The sequence below is a fragment of the Schistocerca cancellata genome, chromosome 7, assembly GCF_023864275.1.
Source record: "Schistocerca cancellata isolate TAMUIC-IGC-003103 chromosome 7, iqSchCanc2.1, whole genome shotgun sequence".
Classification (NCBI taxonomy): domain Eukaryota; kingdom Metazoa; phylum Arthropoda; class Insecta; order Orthoptera; family Acrididae; genus Schistocerca; species Schistocerca cancellata.
Window position 1 is genome coordinate 501,093,335 of NC_064632.1, and position 14,125 is coordinate 501,107,459.

Genomic DNA, 14,125 nt, shown 5'->3' on the forward strand with positions numbered 1-14,125 from the left:
TTGTTTGCATTGACGGCACTTTGAACAGTGGACGTCACGTTTCAGATGTGTTACGACCCGTGGCTCTACCCTTCATTCGATCCCTGCAGAACCCTACATTTCTGCAGGATAATGCACGACCGCATGTTGCAGGTCCTGTACGGGCCTTACCGGATACAGAAAATGTTGAACTGCTTCCCTGGCCAGCACATTCTCCAGACCTCTCACTAACTGAAAGAGTATGGTCAACGGTGGCCGAGCAACTGGCTCGTCACAATACACCATTCACTACTCTTGATGAACTGTGGTATCGTGCTGAAGCTGCATGAGCAGCTGTACCTGTACACTCCATCCAAGCTATGTTTGACTCAATGCCCAGTCGAATGAAGGTCTTTATTACGGCCAGAGGTGGTTGTTCTGGGTACTGATTTCTCAGGATCTATGCACCCCAATTGCGTGAAAATTTAATCACATGTCAGTTCTAGTATAATATATCTGTCCAATGAATACCCGTTTATCATCTACATTTCTTCTTGGTGTAGCAATTTTAATGACCAGTAGTGTACTATGACACAAATGGTCACAGAACCTGAATATTGGACGATTCGTCCATCCGGCCAACTTTCAAACGCAGTCACGTTGTGATAATATTGTCTCATACCAATGAGCGCCATCTCCAGGTCTTTCAGTGATCACTCAACATCTGACGCAGTTCACGCTCTTTATATACCCTACCAGGGGTGGCGACAACCTAAACACAAACAACACTAACGCACTCTGGTGGCTGTTCTGTCACAAAGAAGTCATTTACATACCGGCCAATAGTATCTAACGTTTTCGACATTACAGTGATACCAGACTACATTTTCTGGGTTCTTCACTTAGTTGTCAGACAGTGTAATTTCATTTCCCTATCCGCTGTGCTGTTAGAGCTCTTCTCAGGGATCCGTTACGGTAGTGCTGATTGGACTTGGTTTCTTTACGGATTTCCTCTCTGGAGTATGTTGTGATCTACGTGGACTTATTCTGTATCACTTGTCGCCTACTTCTTACTGAACACAATATGAGACTAGGTCAGTCTTGATCATTAATATTTATTTCACCATTATGTAATGTCCTATGCGAGGAGAAGTTCACGATTGGTCCATCAGAGTGTTCATTTAGATTGGAAAATATGAGGCCCCAGGCAGCTGCTAAGAGTTAACACCACGAACGGAAATGAAACTAGCAGAGGAAAGAAGGAGAGAATTAAGCTAAGTGTTTTATGTTCATCAGATGATGACCTCGTTATTGATGGAAAAAGCATTTTATACTCTGGGCCTCTGCAGCTTTTGAAAGGCATGATGTTAAGAAGAATTCCGCTGACAAATAGTAAAATTGTTGTTTTATTGATACCTAACCGGTTTCGCGGCCTAAAGGGGCATCATCAGGTCCAACAACGTTCAAAGTTCGACTAAGAACTATGATACACCTGAAACTTCCTCGTAGATTAAAAGTATGTGCCGGACCGAGACTCGAAATCGGGACCTTTGCCTTTCGTGGGCAAGTGCTCTACCATCTGAGCTACCCAAGCACGACTCACAGCTTCCATTCCGACAGTACCTCCTCTCCTGCCTTCCTAACTTAACAGAAGCTCTCCTGCGAAACTTAAAGTACTAGCACTCCTGGAAGAAAGGATATTGCGGAGACATGGCTTTGCCACAGTCTGGGGGATGTTTCCAGAATGAAATTTTCACTCTGCAACGGAGTATGCGCTGATATAATACTTCCTGGCTGATTAAAACTGTGTGCCGGACCGAGACCCGAACTCAGGACCTTCGCCTTTCGAGGACAAGTGCTCTACCATCTGAGCTACCCAAGGACGACTCACGCCCCGTCCTCACAGCTTCAATTCCACCAGATGGTAGAGCTCTTGCCCGTTTAAGGCAAAGGTCCCGAGTTCGAGTCTCAGTCCGGCACACACTTTTAATCTGCCAGGAAGTTTCATATCAGCGCACACTCCAATACAGACTGAAAATTTCACTCTGGAAACATCCCCCAGGCTGTGGCAGAGCCACCTCTCCTCAGTATCCTTTCTTCCAGGAGTGCTAGTTCTGGAAGTTTCGCAGGTGAGCCTCTGTGAAGCTTGGAACGTAGCAGAGGAGGTACTGTCGGAATTGAAGATGTGAAGATGGGTTGTGAGTCATGCTTGGGTAGCTCAGATGGTAGAGCTCTTGCCCGCGAAAGGCAAAAGTCCCGAGTTCGAGTCTCGGTCTGGTACACAGTTTTAATCTGCCAGGAAGTTTCGTATCAGCATACACTCCGCTGCAGAGTTGAAATTTCATTCTATGATACATCTGTCACATTTAAACACTCTTTCGTTAATGTAATGGAGACAATATTCACAGAATAGTATATCTTTTGTAGGAGCTATCGATACACCTATAACATTTTAATATTGTTGCATCTGATGATACGGCTTTGGCTACGACTCCCACTGTGTTTCAATAAAATAAAAATTTTACCAACTGTCATCGGAATTAATTTCAACGTCATGTTATTCATGGGCTTCTGGTCAACGAGCTGGAATATGGGGAAACAGCTGAAAGTAAAGGAGTCGTTGAGTCATTCTCAGTAGTGTCAGACTGAAGTAGGCCTTGTGTCAGTGGTGTAAGAAATTGCGGGACTCACGTGCACATCATCTCACTTGGAGTAAACAGATGACGACAAGAGTTAGGTTTCAGTTAAAATAGAGCACACATAGTAATTTCAAGGCGCGAGTCCTTGCTTTTAATACGTTAGATCACAAGTATGTCTTACACGTTCCCGGATACGTAATTTTGTAGTAGCTTTTAAAAAATAGGAATATTTGGAGACGTCAAAATATCTGCAGGTATCTGGTACAAAATAGATGTCCCCATCAGCAAATTCTCAAATCACTACCGCTCCTAGGTTTCAGGTTTACGGCATCATATGTCTGACTGGATTTGAAATAGCTGAAAAACAAATATAAGTTTTGCATAATGTTTGTTCAATAACAGGCAATATTATATTGTTCCACATCAGCATGGTGTCGTCTCTGTTGCCACCACATCTGTCCAGCATGTTTCAGTGGATTAACTTGGAATTCATCGACTCTCCCAGGCTGCTGGTTCTGTTTGCATGAAAAAATCATGTTCATGGGATACTGCTTAAAAGCGTTTGACACTGAGATAGAAAGGGGCTAAAATCACAAAAAACGCGAAATTATTGCAAAAATTTCAGAATCAAAGCTTAACTGTGTAGTTTCATCACACACACACACACACACACACACATACACACACACACACACAGATGACAATTAAACATGTAAACGACACTACAGATATTCGGATTTTCGATATGCCATGTTCAATATGCCAGCCATCATTGGCGATGATGTGGCGCAGACGAATAGCAAAATTCTGCTTGACCCACCGAAATGTAGGAACATCGATGCTGTCCATGACCTGAATGGCTGTTTTCACCTCAGCAATGGTTTTGGAGTTATTGCTGTACACCATGTCTTTAATATTTCCCCACAAAAAGCAGTCGCATGTGTTCAAATTCGGAGACTATGGTGGCCAATCGAGGCCCATGCCAGTGGCCTTTGCGTACCACAGAGCCAGAATGTGGTCCCCCAAAGTGGTCCTTCAGGACATCAAACACTCTCCTGCTTCGATGGGATCGAGCCCTGTCTTGCATGAATCACATCTTGTCGAAATCAGGGTCGCTTTGAATAAAGGGAATGAAATCATCTTCCAAAACCTTCACGTACCCTTCAGTTCCATCAAGAAATATCGCACCGATTATTCTGTAACTGGACATCGCACACCACACAGTTACCCACTGAGGGTGAAGAAGCTTCTCGATCGCGAAATGTGGATTCTCAGTCCTCAAAACGCGCCAATTTTGCTTATTGACAAACCTCTCCAAATGAAAATGGGCTTACCGGCCGCGGTGGTCTAGCGGTTCTAGGCGCTCAGTCCGGAAGCGCGCGACCGCTACGGTCGCAGGTTCAAATCCTGCCTCGGGCATGGATGTGTGTGATGTCCTTAGGTTAGTTAGGTTTAAGTAATTCTAAGTTCTAGGGGACTTATGACCACAGATGTTGAGTCCCATAGTGCTCAGAGCCATTTGAACCATTTTTTTGAAAATGGGCTTCCTCGCTAAGCCAAACCATACAATGCGTACTAACTCCCATCATTGCCCGCGGCCAACTGTGCAGTTTGAACATCCTAATGCAAACCGTTCAGAAGTTATGACGATTATATTGCATGTCCTTCAATAATTGTCTCCCTGTATATATTATTATTTGTGTCAAGACTCTGAAGGATCACGCAAAGTATTCTGCCTCATTTGAGTATTCTTTCTGATATTCCACGATTCTCTCATTTTTTCTCCATGGAGCCTCTATCTTCAGTCTACTTTGCCCCTGGCTTCTTTGGCAGTTCATTATCTGACCTCACATTCCACTCGTGTTTCTTGTCCCTGTATACATTTCTGTCTTCAATTTCGATTGGATCGATTTTTTTATGGTTCCAGGTCTAGTATGTGTGATCCATGGTGTTGTTTTGGTTTGACCCTTTGTATGTATGTTAGAAGTCTTTCGGTGATTCGTTTTGGTGATAGCCTGATGATGTGCCCACAGAATTTCAAACTTCTCTTTCTGACACTTGATGCTATGTTTGACATCTTCTCTGTAGTTCTCCTAGAGTATAATCTGTATCCCTCTTCTGTCAGCTTTGGGCCGAGAATTTTCGTCGTGATTTTCCTCTCTTCCTTCAGTATGTTTTCCAATTCACTTTTCTTGTGGAGTGTTAGCGTCTTAGGTGCATACAGTACTTCAGGCTTGATTACTGTGTTGTAGTGTCTGACGTTTGTGTGAATGGACATGCATTTTTTATTATATACTTGCTGTGTCTTGCCGAACGCTCTTTTCATTTTCTTTTTGTCGAGTCTTCTGTGCGATCTTCGCTCCACCTGTAGGTTCAAGGATTTCACCTAGATACTTGAAGTGGACAACTCTGTTTATTTTGCCGTATTTTGTGTTTGATTTTGTTACGATTAATTTTGAGCAGAAAAATTCAGACTTCTAGAAAGAGATTTGCAGCCCAACTATTTCCGCGCATTCTTTTAGTCCCTTGTTGTTGCTTCCTTGTCTGAGAGTATGACAAGGGCGTCTGCGAAAGTTAGGTTTGATATTTCTATTTTGTACCGTGTTGATTTCCAATGTCCTTGAGTTTTCAGTTCTTTTTCCTATTCGATCATTACTTTGTCCAGGACTAGATCGAATAATAGTGGGAATAATCACTCGTCTTGGCGCACTTGTTTTGATCATGAGGGGATCAGAGATTTCACCCATGAGTTTAAATTTCGATGTTGTGTCAGCTAATATCTGTCTGATTATCTGATTACTCGTAGTGTGTCTGGGTCGAGCCCCTGTTCTTCTAAGACACTGAACAAGGATCGTCGGTCAACAGAATCATACGCTTCCTTGAAATGTATGAAGGTGAAAACGACTGGCGCATTCCTGATGGCCGTTATTTTAGAATTGTTTTCAGTGTGAGGGTTTGTTCTGTCATGAATCACCGAGGCGAGAGGAATCATGGTATTCATCGATTTTATGTTTTAACTGTTCTTGTATTCTCTGGAGTAAGCATGGTGAGAAAATTTTGTAGGTAACTTGTAGCACGTTGATTCCTCTGTAGTTGTTCACATTCAGGTCCTATCTCTTTTCTTGTGCAGTGGAGGGGTAAGTGCACATTTCCAATCGTCAGGAAGTTTTTCTGTTTGCCAGGTGGTAGAGATTATTTGCGTAAGCCTCTGTAGTGACTTTGGTCCAAGGTTTTTCAGTAATTGTGGAATGATGCCGTCTTCAACAGATGTTCTGTTGCTTTTTAGTTTAAGTATGTGTTTGTTGATATCTTCACATGTTAGTGGGAGTGATTCAGGTTGGGTGGAGGTACAGTTCTGTACTGGAAATCTCGTTACAGGTTCAGGGCAGTTAAGGAGACCGGAGAAATAACGTGCCAATTCTTGACAATTCTCTTGGTTAGTTACTGCTAGTTTTCCATCTGATGCGTTCCGGAATGCAGAATGGACATGAATGGATGCTAGTGATCAGACAGGATGCTTACGTACCTGTCACATGGTAGAATCGTATCGGTATGCATCAGGGGTCCCATATCATTCCAACTGCACACGCCCCACACCATTACAGACTCCACCAACTTGAACAGTTTCCTGCTGACACGCAGGGTCCATGGATTCATGGGGTTGTCTCCATCCCCGTTCACGTCCATCTGCTCGATACTATTTGAAACGTGACTCATCCGACCAGGCAACATGTTTCCAGTCATCAATAGTCCAATGTCGGTGTTGACGGGCCAAGGCGAGGTGTAAAGCTTTGCGTCGTGCAGACATCAAGGGTACACGAGTGGACCTTCGGCTCCGGAAGCCCATATCGATGATGTTTCGTTGAATGGTTCGCACGCTGAGACTTGCTGATGGTCGAGCACTGAAATCTGCAGCAGTTTGCGGAAGGGTTGCACTTCTGTCACGTTGAGCGATTCTCTTCAAGCGTCGTTGTCCCGTTGTTGGAGGACTTCTTTTCCGGGCGCAGTGATGTCGGAGGTTTGATGTTTTACCGGATTCCTGATATTCACGGTACACTCGTTAAATGGTCGTACGGGAAAATTCCCACTTCATCGGTACCTCGCAGATGCTGCGTCCCATCACTCGTATGCGGACTATTACAGCACGTTCAGTCTCACTTAAATATTGATAACCTCCCATTGTAACAGCAGTAACCGATCTGACACCTGCGCGAGACACTTGTTGTCTTATATAGACGTTGCCGATTGCAGCGCCATATTCTGCCTGTTTACAAAAAAAGTGGCTCTGAGCACTATGGGACTTAACTGATACGGTCATCAGTCCCCTAGAACACTCAGAACTACTTAAACCTAACTAACCTAAGGACAGCACACAACACCCAGCCATCACGAGGCAGAGAAAATCCCTGACCCCGCCGGGAATCGAACACGGGAACCCGGGCGTGGGAAGCGAGAACGCTACCGCACGACCACGAGATGCGGGCTGCCTGTTTACATATCTCTGTATTTGAACACGCATCTTATACCAGTTTCTTTGGTGCTTCAGTGTATCAGTAAATAGAGCTATCTGGAAAGAGACGCATAATTTCAACCACGTTTATGTATGGGTGAAAGTTACTGTTACAGTACATCAGAACCAGCAATTACCGTGAGTAAATTTAGGTTATGATGAAAAACTGGTCTTCGTTCTGAAGAAATGGTTTAGGTACAGTTTCGTGCGTTCTTCCTGCTACCTTCCTTATAGGCAGGTGTAATCTGTGCTTTTTTTTTTAATCTCTTGGCACAGTTGTGTATCACTCATATTAGCCGTGGTGTGAGAAGTAAACTGGGACAGCACATGTGTATCTTATTTAGTAATGGAATATTTGTAAATGGAGCTAAGTATTTTACCTTTTGTTATGCTATGATTAATTTCAGTTCTCGTGTCATCCATGAGTGCCATTGACAGTGTTTGAATGTGACTCTTTGGGTTTTGTGAGAAATCGTTCAATAACATTCTGTTACAGTAGTCACTGAAAGCTTCATGCATTGCTTACTTGACAGCTTTCTGACAGCTTGCTTTCACTCAGCAGCCTTCTGTCCATGGTTGTATGCTTTGTTTCACATCTATTAAGCATAAGTCTCTGTTTCTTTGCAGTTGCTACATATAATTTAGGCTTCTTCCCATCATGAACTGTTCTGTATACATGTACATATCCATCTAGTGTTTGGTCATCTGTTCTTTCATACTTGAGCCACAGTCTACCTACACGCTGATGTCAAAAGATAAATGTTTTGAGTTCCTCACTCAGATGTGAGACAGCTGCCCCTTTATCTGACTTACTAAATACGTAAACCTTCCTACTAAACATGTAAATCTTTCATTTAACTACACTTTTTACTGTATTAATCATTATTGCTGCAACTGGGTCTTGGTCATCAGTTTCAGTATGGGTACTCTCAAAGAGATCTGGTCTACTTGTTGCTATTAGGTCTGTTCTGTTTCCATTATGAGAGGGCCCCTGAACTATCTGGTCTAGATAATTCTGAGAGATGACATTTAGTAATGCTTAGTAGAAAGTCAAAAACGTTTTCCTTGCCATTGCCAGTCTACATTTTATATCCTCTCTACTTCGACCATCATCAGTTATTTTGCTCCCCAAATAGCAAAACTCCTTTACTACTTTAAGTTTCTCATTTCCTAATCTAATTCCCTCAGCATCACCCGACTTAATCCGACTACATTCCATTATCCTCGTTTTGCTTTTGTTGATGTTCATCTTATATCCTCCTTTCTAGACACTGTCCATTCCGTTCAACTGCTCTTCCAAGTCCTTTGCTGTCTCTCACAGAATTACAATGTCATCGGCGAACCTCAAAGTTTTTTTTCTTCTCCATGGATTTTAATACCTACTCCGAATTTTTCTTTTGTTTCCTTTACTGCTTGCTCCCTTCCCAACCACTGCTTCCCTTTCATGTCCCTCGACTCTTATAACTGCCATCTGGTTTCTGTACAAATTGTAAATAGCCTTTCGCTCCCTGTATTTTACCCCTGACACCTTTAGAATTTGAAAGAGAGTATTCCAGTCAACATTGTCAAAAGCTTTCTCTAAGTCTACAAATGCTATAACCGTAGGTTTGCCTTTCCTTATTCTTTCTTCTAAGAGAAGTCGTAAGGTCAGTATTGCCTCACGCGTTCCAGTATTTCTACGGAATCCAAACTGATCTTCCCCGAGGTCGGCTTCTACTAGTTTTTCCATTCGTCTGTAAAGAATTCGTGTTAGTAATTTGCAGCTGTGGCTTATTAAACTGATTGTTCGGTAATTTTCACATGTGTCAACACCTGCTTTCTTTGGGATTGGAATTATTATATTCTTCTTGAAGTCTGAGGGTATTTCGCCTGTTTCATACATCTTGCTCATCAGATGGTAGAGTTTTGTCAGGACTGGCTCTCCCAAGGTTGTCAGTAGTTCCAATGGAATGTTGTCTACTCCGGGGGCCTTGTTTCGACTCAGGACGATAAATAGTTTGGACAAGGAGAGAGTAGAAGCTTTCGAAATGTGGTGCTACAGAATAATGCTGAAGATCATATGGGTAGATCACATAACTAATGAGGAAGTATTGAATAGGATTGGGGAGAAAAGAAGTTTGTGGCACAACCTGACCAGAAGTAGGGATCGGTTGGTAGGACATGTTCTGAGGCATCAAGGGATCACCAGTTTAGTATTGGAGGGCAGCGTGGAGGGTAAAAATCGTGGAGGGAGACCAAGAGATGAATACACTAAGCAGATTCAGAAGGATGTAGGTTGCAGTAGGTACTGGGAGATGAAGAAGCTTGCACAGGATAGAGTAGCATGGAGAGCTGCATCAAACCAGTCTCAGGACTGAAGACCACAACGACAACAACAACAACAACATAGTAGAAAGTCAAGTCCTGCCCATCAGTATGGGCTACAATTATGGCAGAAGATCCAATAGAATTATACATATCAAACTTGACGTATTGGATTTGAAGGTGAGAGGTGATCCCACCGTGTTTCAGGGGGTGACGGTGACGGTGGTGCTGTGGATGGCAGACCCACTCATACAGAACCTCACGTCGCCACCAGCCGAGAACGGCACCAGGCCGCTCATCTTCTGGATTCCCGTCGACGTGCAACAATCGCCCGCCTACGAAATCACGTACGCCATCCAGGCTGTTGGCATAGCAGCTATCGGACAGACGAGCATCTTGATGGACATATTCTTCGTCGTTCTCTTAATCCACGCAGCATCCGAACTAGCTGTTCTGAACGAGAATATCGAAGTAATGGGGCTTTCGAAGCTGCGTGGGCGGGCAAATAAAGCAGAGCGAGACATGAGTGTAGAGCCTCTGGAAAACTGCGCTGATGAACTGCACAGGTCACAAACAAACTATGTGTTCAGAGGATATTTAGTTGCATCAGAGGTCGATCCAGACAGTCACGGGGATCTGTTCTTTCTGAACAGAGACCACAAAGGCTGGAAACTGTACACCTCTTTAGTGAACAACATACGACATCATCAACTTATTATAGCGTAAGTATGTGTTTCATTTATAGACTACAGTATGCTCGGACATTTCTGACATTAGTAGAGTCATGTAGAATACGAGCGAATAAAATGAAGCGCGTTAACTGTTCTAAAATTTTAGCATCACATGCGTACTTGGAAATCCGTATTGAACTACCTCATCGAGAACAGGGACTGAAGAATTTATTAGTACTGTAATATGCTTGGATGCTCTCCATCAGTTGGTCGAGACGTAGCTACTTAATGAGGTAACCTTCTTTGAACGCATCAAAATTAGGTGATTTTCATGATTTTCAAGTAAGTTAAAAGTAATGCTAAATGTGATGATATAGTTTTACTCCTTACGATTTTGTCTTCAAGAAATAATTTTTGTGTTCACGTCGGACGCTCCATGATACCACTGCACCAGGTGAAAGGTTCCCCTGCAAACAGAACATTGGTCACCGGCGGGAGTTCTTAGACCCGCAAGAAAATAATTTTGTATAAGTTATTTTCGATATATTTTCTGTCAGCATACGTACGATAATGGAAAATTATTAAGTTTTAATAAAATGTTGACGTGTTGAAGCGAATTTCATTTCCGTCACTCAGAAAATCGAGGCATAAGCGTTCACCGAAAATAGACTTTTGAATATATCGCAAAACGGCTACGTAAGCTGTTAAAGAATTCATTTTAGAATATCGGGATCAAATTCTGATCAGAACCGTATGTTCCGTTCGTAAGTTATGTTTCTTGCCAATTTCACAAACACGGTTGCAGAAAAGCACGTTTAAAATTTTGGGAGAGCTACACCTGATCCATAAAGAAATCCTTCCAGATCAAGAAGAAGGTTCTCCGCCAACTTCTTCTCGGCCATGGTGACCCTGTGGGCCTGTTTGGCAGCTACTGCCATCCGCTGCTCTGCTTGGTCGATGCTCTTTTCGTCCACTTTTGTCCAGAAGCTGTGAGAGGCTGGTCGGATCCCAAGTTCGAGCAAGTTCATAATTTGCATATTGCCTGTTAGGCCGTTGTTGAAGTAAGATGCAGCCACAATGGCCGCAATGTTGACAATCGTTTTCAACCTGCGAATAGTTTTCACAAATCACCTTGTGACTCGATAACGAAGTCACCGGCGAACGTGGGATGAATACTACAGTAAAGTAGACATCCCACAGAAGATTTTCAGCACCAATAACGAAATCGATTTTTTGAAGATTTCAAAATTTAAGCCTGCCTCACTCTGGCGCTGTTCCTACGGTTAACCACTGGGTGTGTGCATGTGCGTGTGTGTGTGTGTGTGTGTGTGTGAGAGAGAGAGAGAGAGAGAGAGAGAGAGAGAGAGAGAGAGAAAGAGAATTTTTTTTTGGGGGGGGGGCGTCTCTGTAACCTTTCAGATAGTTCCAAGCATGCTCAATCTGGTTCATATCAGCAGAGATGGTCACTGGCGCAAAGTGTGCACTAGGTGAGAGAGGAGTGCTGGCGTTTTATCGCATTGCAAGACGAACCCATCGCAGAAATGTAGATTGTAGAGCTGGACAAAATCATGTATAATCATGTTCCGACAATGCGCAAGCCTTTACTGTCGAAGACCGTACATGATGCTGCCGCAGAACATATGTGGTCCCACCTCTCAGCGGAACCACAAGTAATTCGTCATAAATCGCGATACATGCGATGCAAAACAAAGAGCACTTTACATTGCACAACAAAGAGCACTTTACAAAATGTGTTCCACATGCTGTCCGTGTAACTAAAGATATTCCCGTATCCGTTGGAGAAAGTTTGCGTAAACACGAGGCAACACAGCATGAGTGTCAGCACCACAGACCACGGTAATCCGCTGTTCCAAGTGCCGCACATCAACAATCTTCACGGAAAACACAACGGACTTTAGATATACACACTGGTAGATATCTAGGAGGTCGGACCAGGTGAACGTGGCGGCAACTCCGCGGGACCACTATGCCCGATCCAACAACCGTCGAACTACGTGTTTAGCCATTGCCATACACAGACATCATAATGGGGTGACATCCCATCTGCTGAAATTACGAAGAATCGTCTTCGTTGAGAACCATAACTATCTCATCCAGCATCTGCAGATAGGTAGCAGCATTAACGGTTTCGTCGGAAGGGCAGGGCTAATGAGGTGCACACCCCAAATCCTGCACATCACACCACTTTGCCACGTCCTTGAGCCCTACAGGCAGACGTCCACCTTGGTTGGGTATTGCAGTTTGTGCTTACTGAGTAGTCCATTGATGTAAAAATCAGCCTCATTGCTAAAGAGTATGTTGTATGCAACGTCCTGATCGGTGACGTGATGTGCTAACACCAACTCACAAAACTGCAAGGTCATCTTCCGCACAGACATTGTAAGAGTGGCATTTTGAATGGATACCATTTCTGTAGCTACAGGGCACGGTGATTACTGTTTCGAGGAACGCCATTGGCGAGCTTCCTGGTACCTTGGACGGGACTCGTGGCCACTTCTGCTAACACTGCCGTGGTCGTAGCCCCATCAGTCGCTGGGAGGGGAAGCTCAGTAGGGCGGTTATTTGCCACCGAGACTGTTTCTTGAAACTCCCTGATCAATTTCCTGACGGCACTTTCTGTGACGGATTCCTGTCAAAGTGTCACTGGTTGAAGCCCTGGTAACTGCCGTGGAACTCGGATAACCAACTTGCGGGATCCAGAATGACAATTTCACTCTACAGCGGAGTGTGCGCTGATATGAAACTTCCTGGCAGTTTAAAACTGTGTGCCGACCGAGGATCGAATCGGGACCTTTGCATTTCGCGGGCAAGTGCTCTACCAACTGAGCTGCGCAAGGACTACTCACGACCCGTCCTCACAGCTTCAGTTCTGCCAGTACCTCGTCTCCTATCTTCTAAACTTCACAGAAGCTCTTCTGCGAGCACTTGGTAGAGTACTTGCCCACTAAAGGCAAAGGTCCCGAGTTCGAGTCTCGGTCCGGCACACAGTTTTAATCTGCCAGGAAGTTTCAGTTAGCAAGATGATTTCGACCCTCTCTTCTTTGGCAGCTGGCATGTTGTCCTTCACATTATAGGCACGCTTGTAACGATGGAAACTAACGTGGTCAGTTTCGAGCGTGCCGCATCACGAATTACACATGTTATACAAATGATGCATAGCTTGATACTTATCAAAGAGATTGCAAAAAGGAATTCACCACTGTGATTCTCGTCAGATTCTACCCTTAAAACATGTATCACATGACCCCTTCCCACTTAAGAAATGAGTTGTATCCAATATGGTAGATACCAAGATGGCGAACTACTCTCGCGTCTCACCCAAAACGTTTCCCCCTATCCCTTTCACTTATATCCATATCCACCCCGTCCGTGGCTCTTAACATATTCGCGATATTTAGTCCAGTGCCGACTTTTGGGGCAAGCTGCATGGCTGAGGCAGCTACGCACTTAATATGTAATATTTAAACGAATTCGTACAATTCTTCCTTGTGTGAAACCTGATTTAACTTCATGTTTCAGCTGTTTATCCTCCTGTTTACAATCAACCTGGCTAACTGAAGTTGCGACAGCGTCATACAATGATTGAATTAACCGTTTTGAGTTAATCGGCAGTAGAGGAGATATTGTTAGCACACATCCGAAAGTAGACACTCCTATTTTTCTGAGATCATATTTTGAATTATTTGATGCCACTTTCCTTATGAAATAAATAACTTAAAATTTTGGATCCTCAAAATTTCAGCCGCCTATTTTGCTGTAATACCAACAAGATTCTGAACTTTGATGATACAGTTTTATTGCTATATTTCTTTCTGAATCGGACAACACATCTCACTAATTAATTCATTCACTAATTACGATTTTGGAAAACTGTGAATTATAAAATTGAAAGCTATTCTTATACCTAATCTCGAACATGAAGGGTAAATTATTATGAGGAATATCTCTACAGTTAATCATGAATGGTAAACTACTGTATCAGTATGACTGTCGTGTAAAAGGAGCGCAGTAGGACGTACCTT

At 43.5% G+C, this 14,125-nt stretch overlaps 1 protein-coding gene across 1 annotated transcript in view; it reads left to right on the forward strand.

Annotated features, from left to right (window-relative positions):
- LOC126092856 (odorant receptor 43a-like) overlaps positions 1-14,125 on the forward strand; it is a 78,683-nt gene that overhangs the window by 17,259 nt on the left and 47,299 nt on the right. Inside the window, exon 3 of the mRNA XM_049908585.1 lies at positions 9,619-10,133. Within this exon, the coding sequence (XP_049764542.1) occupies positions 9,619-10,133 (515 nt within the window). The remainder of the gene's footprint in view (positions 1-9,618; positions 10,134-14,125) is intronic.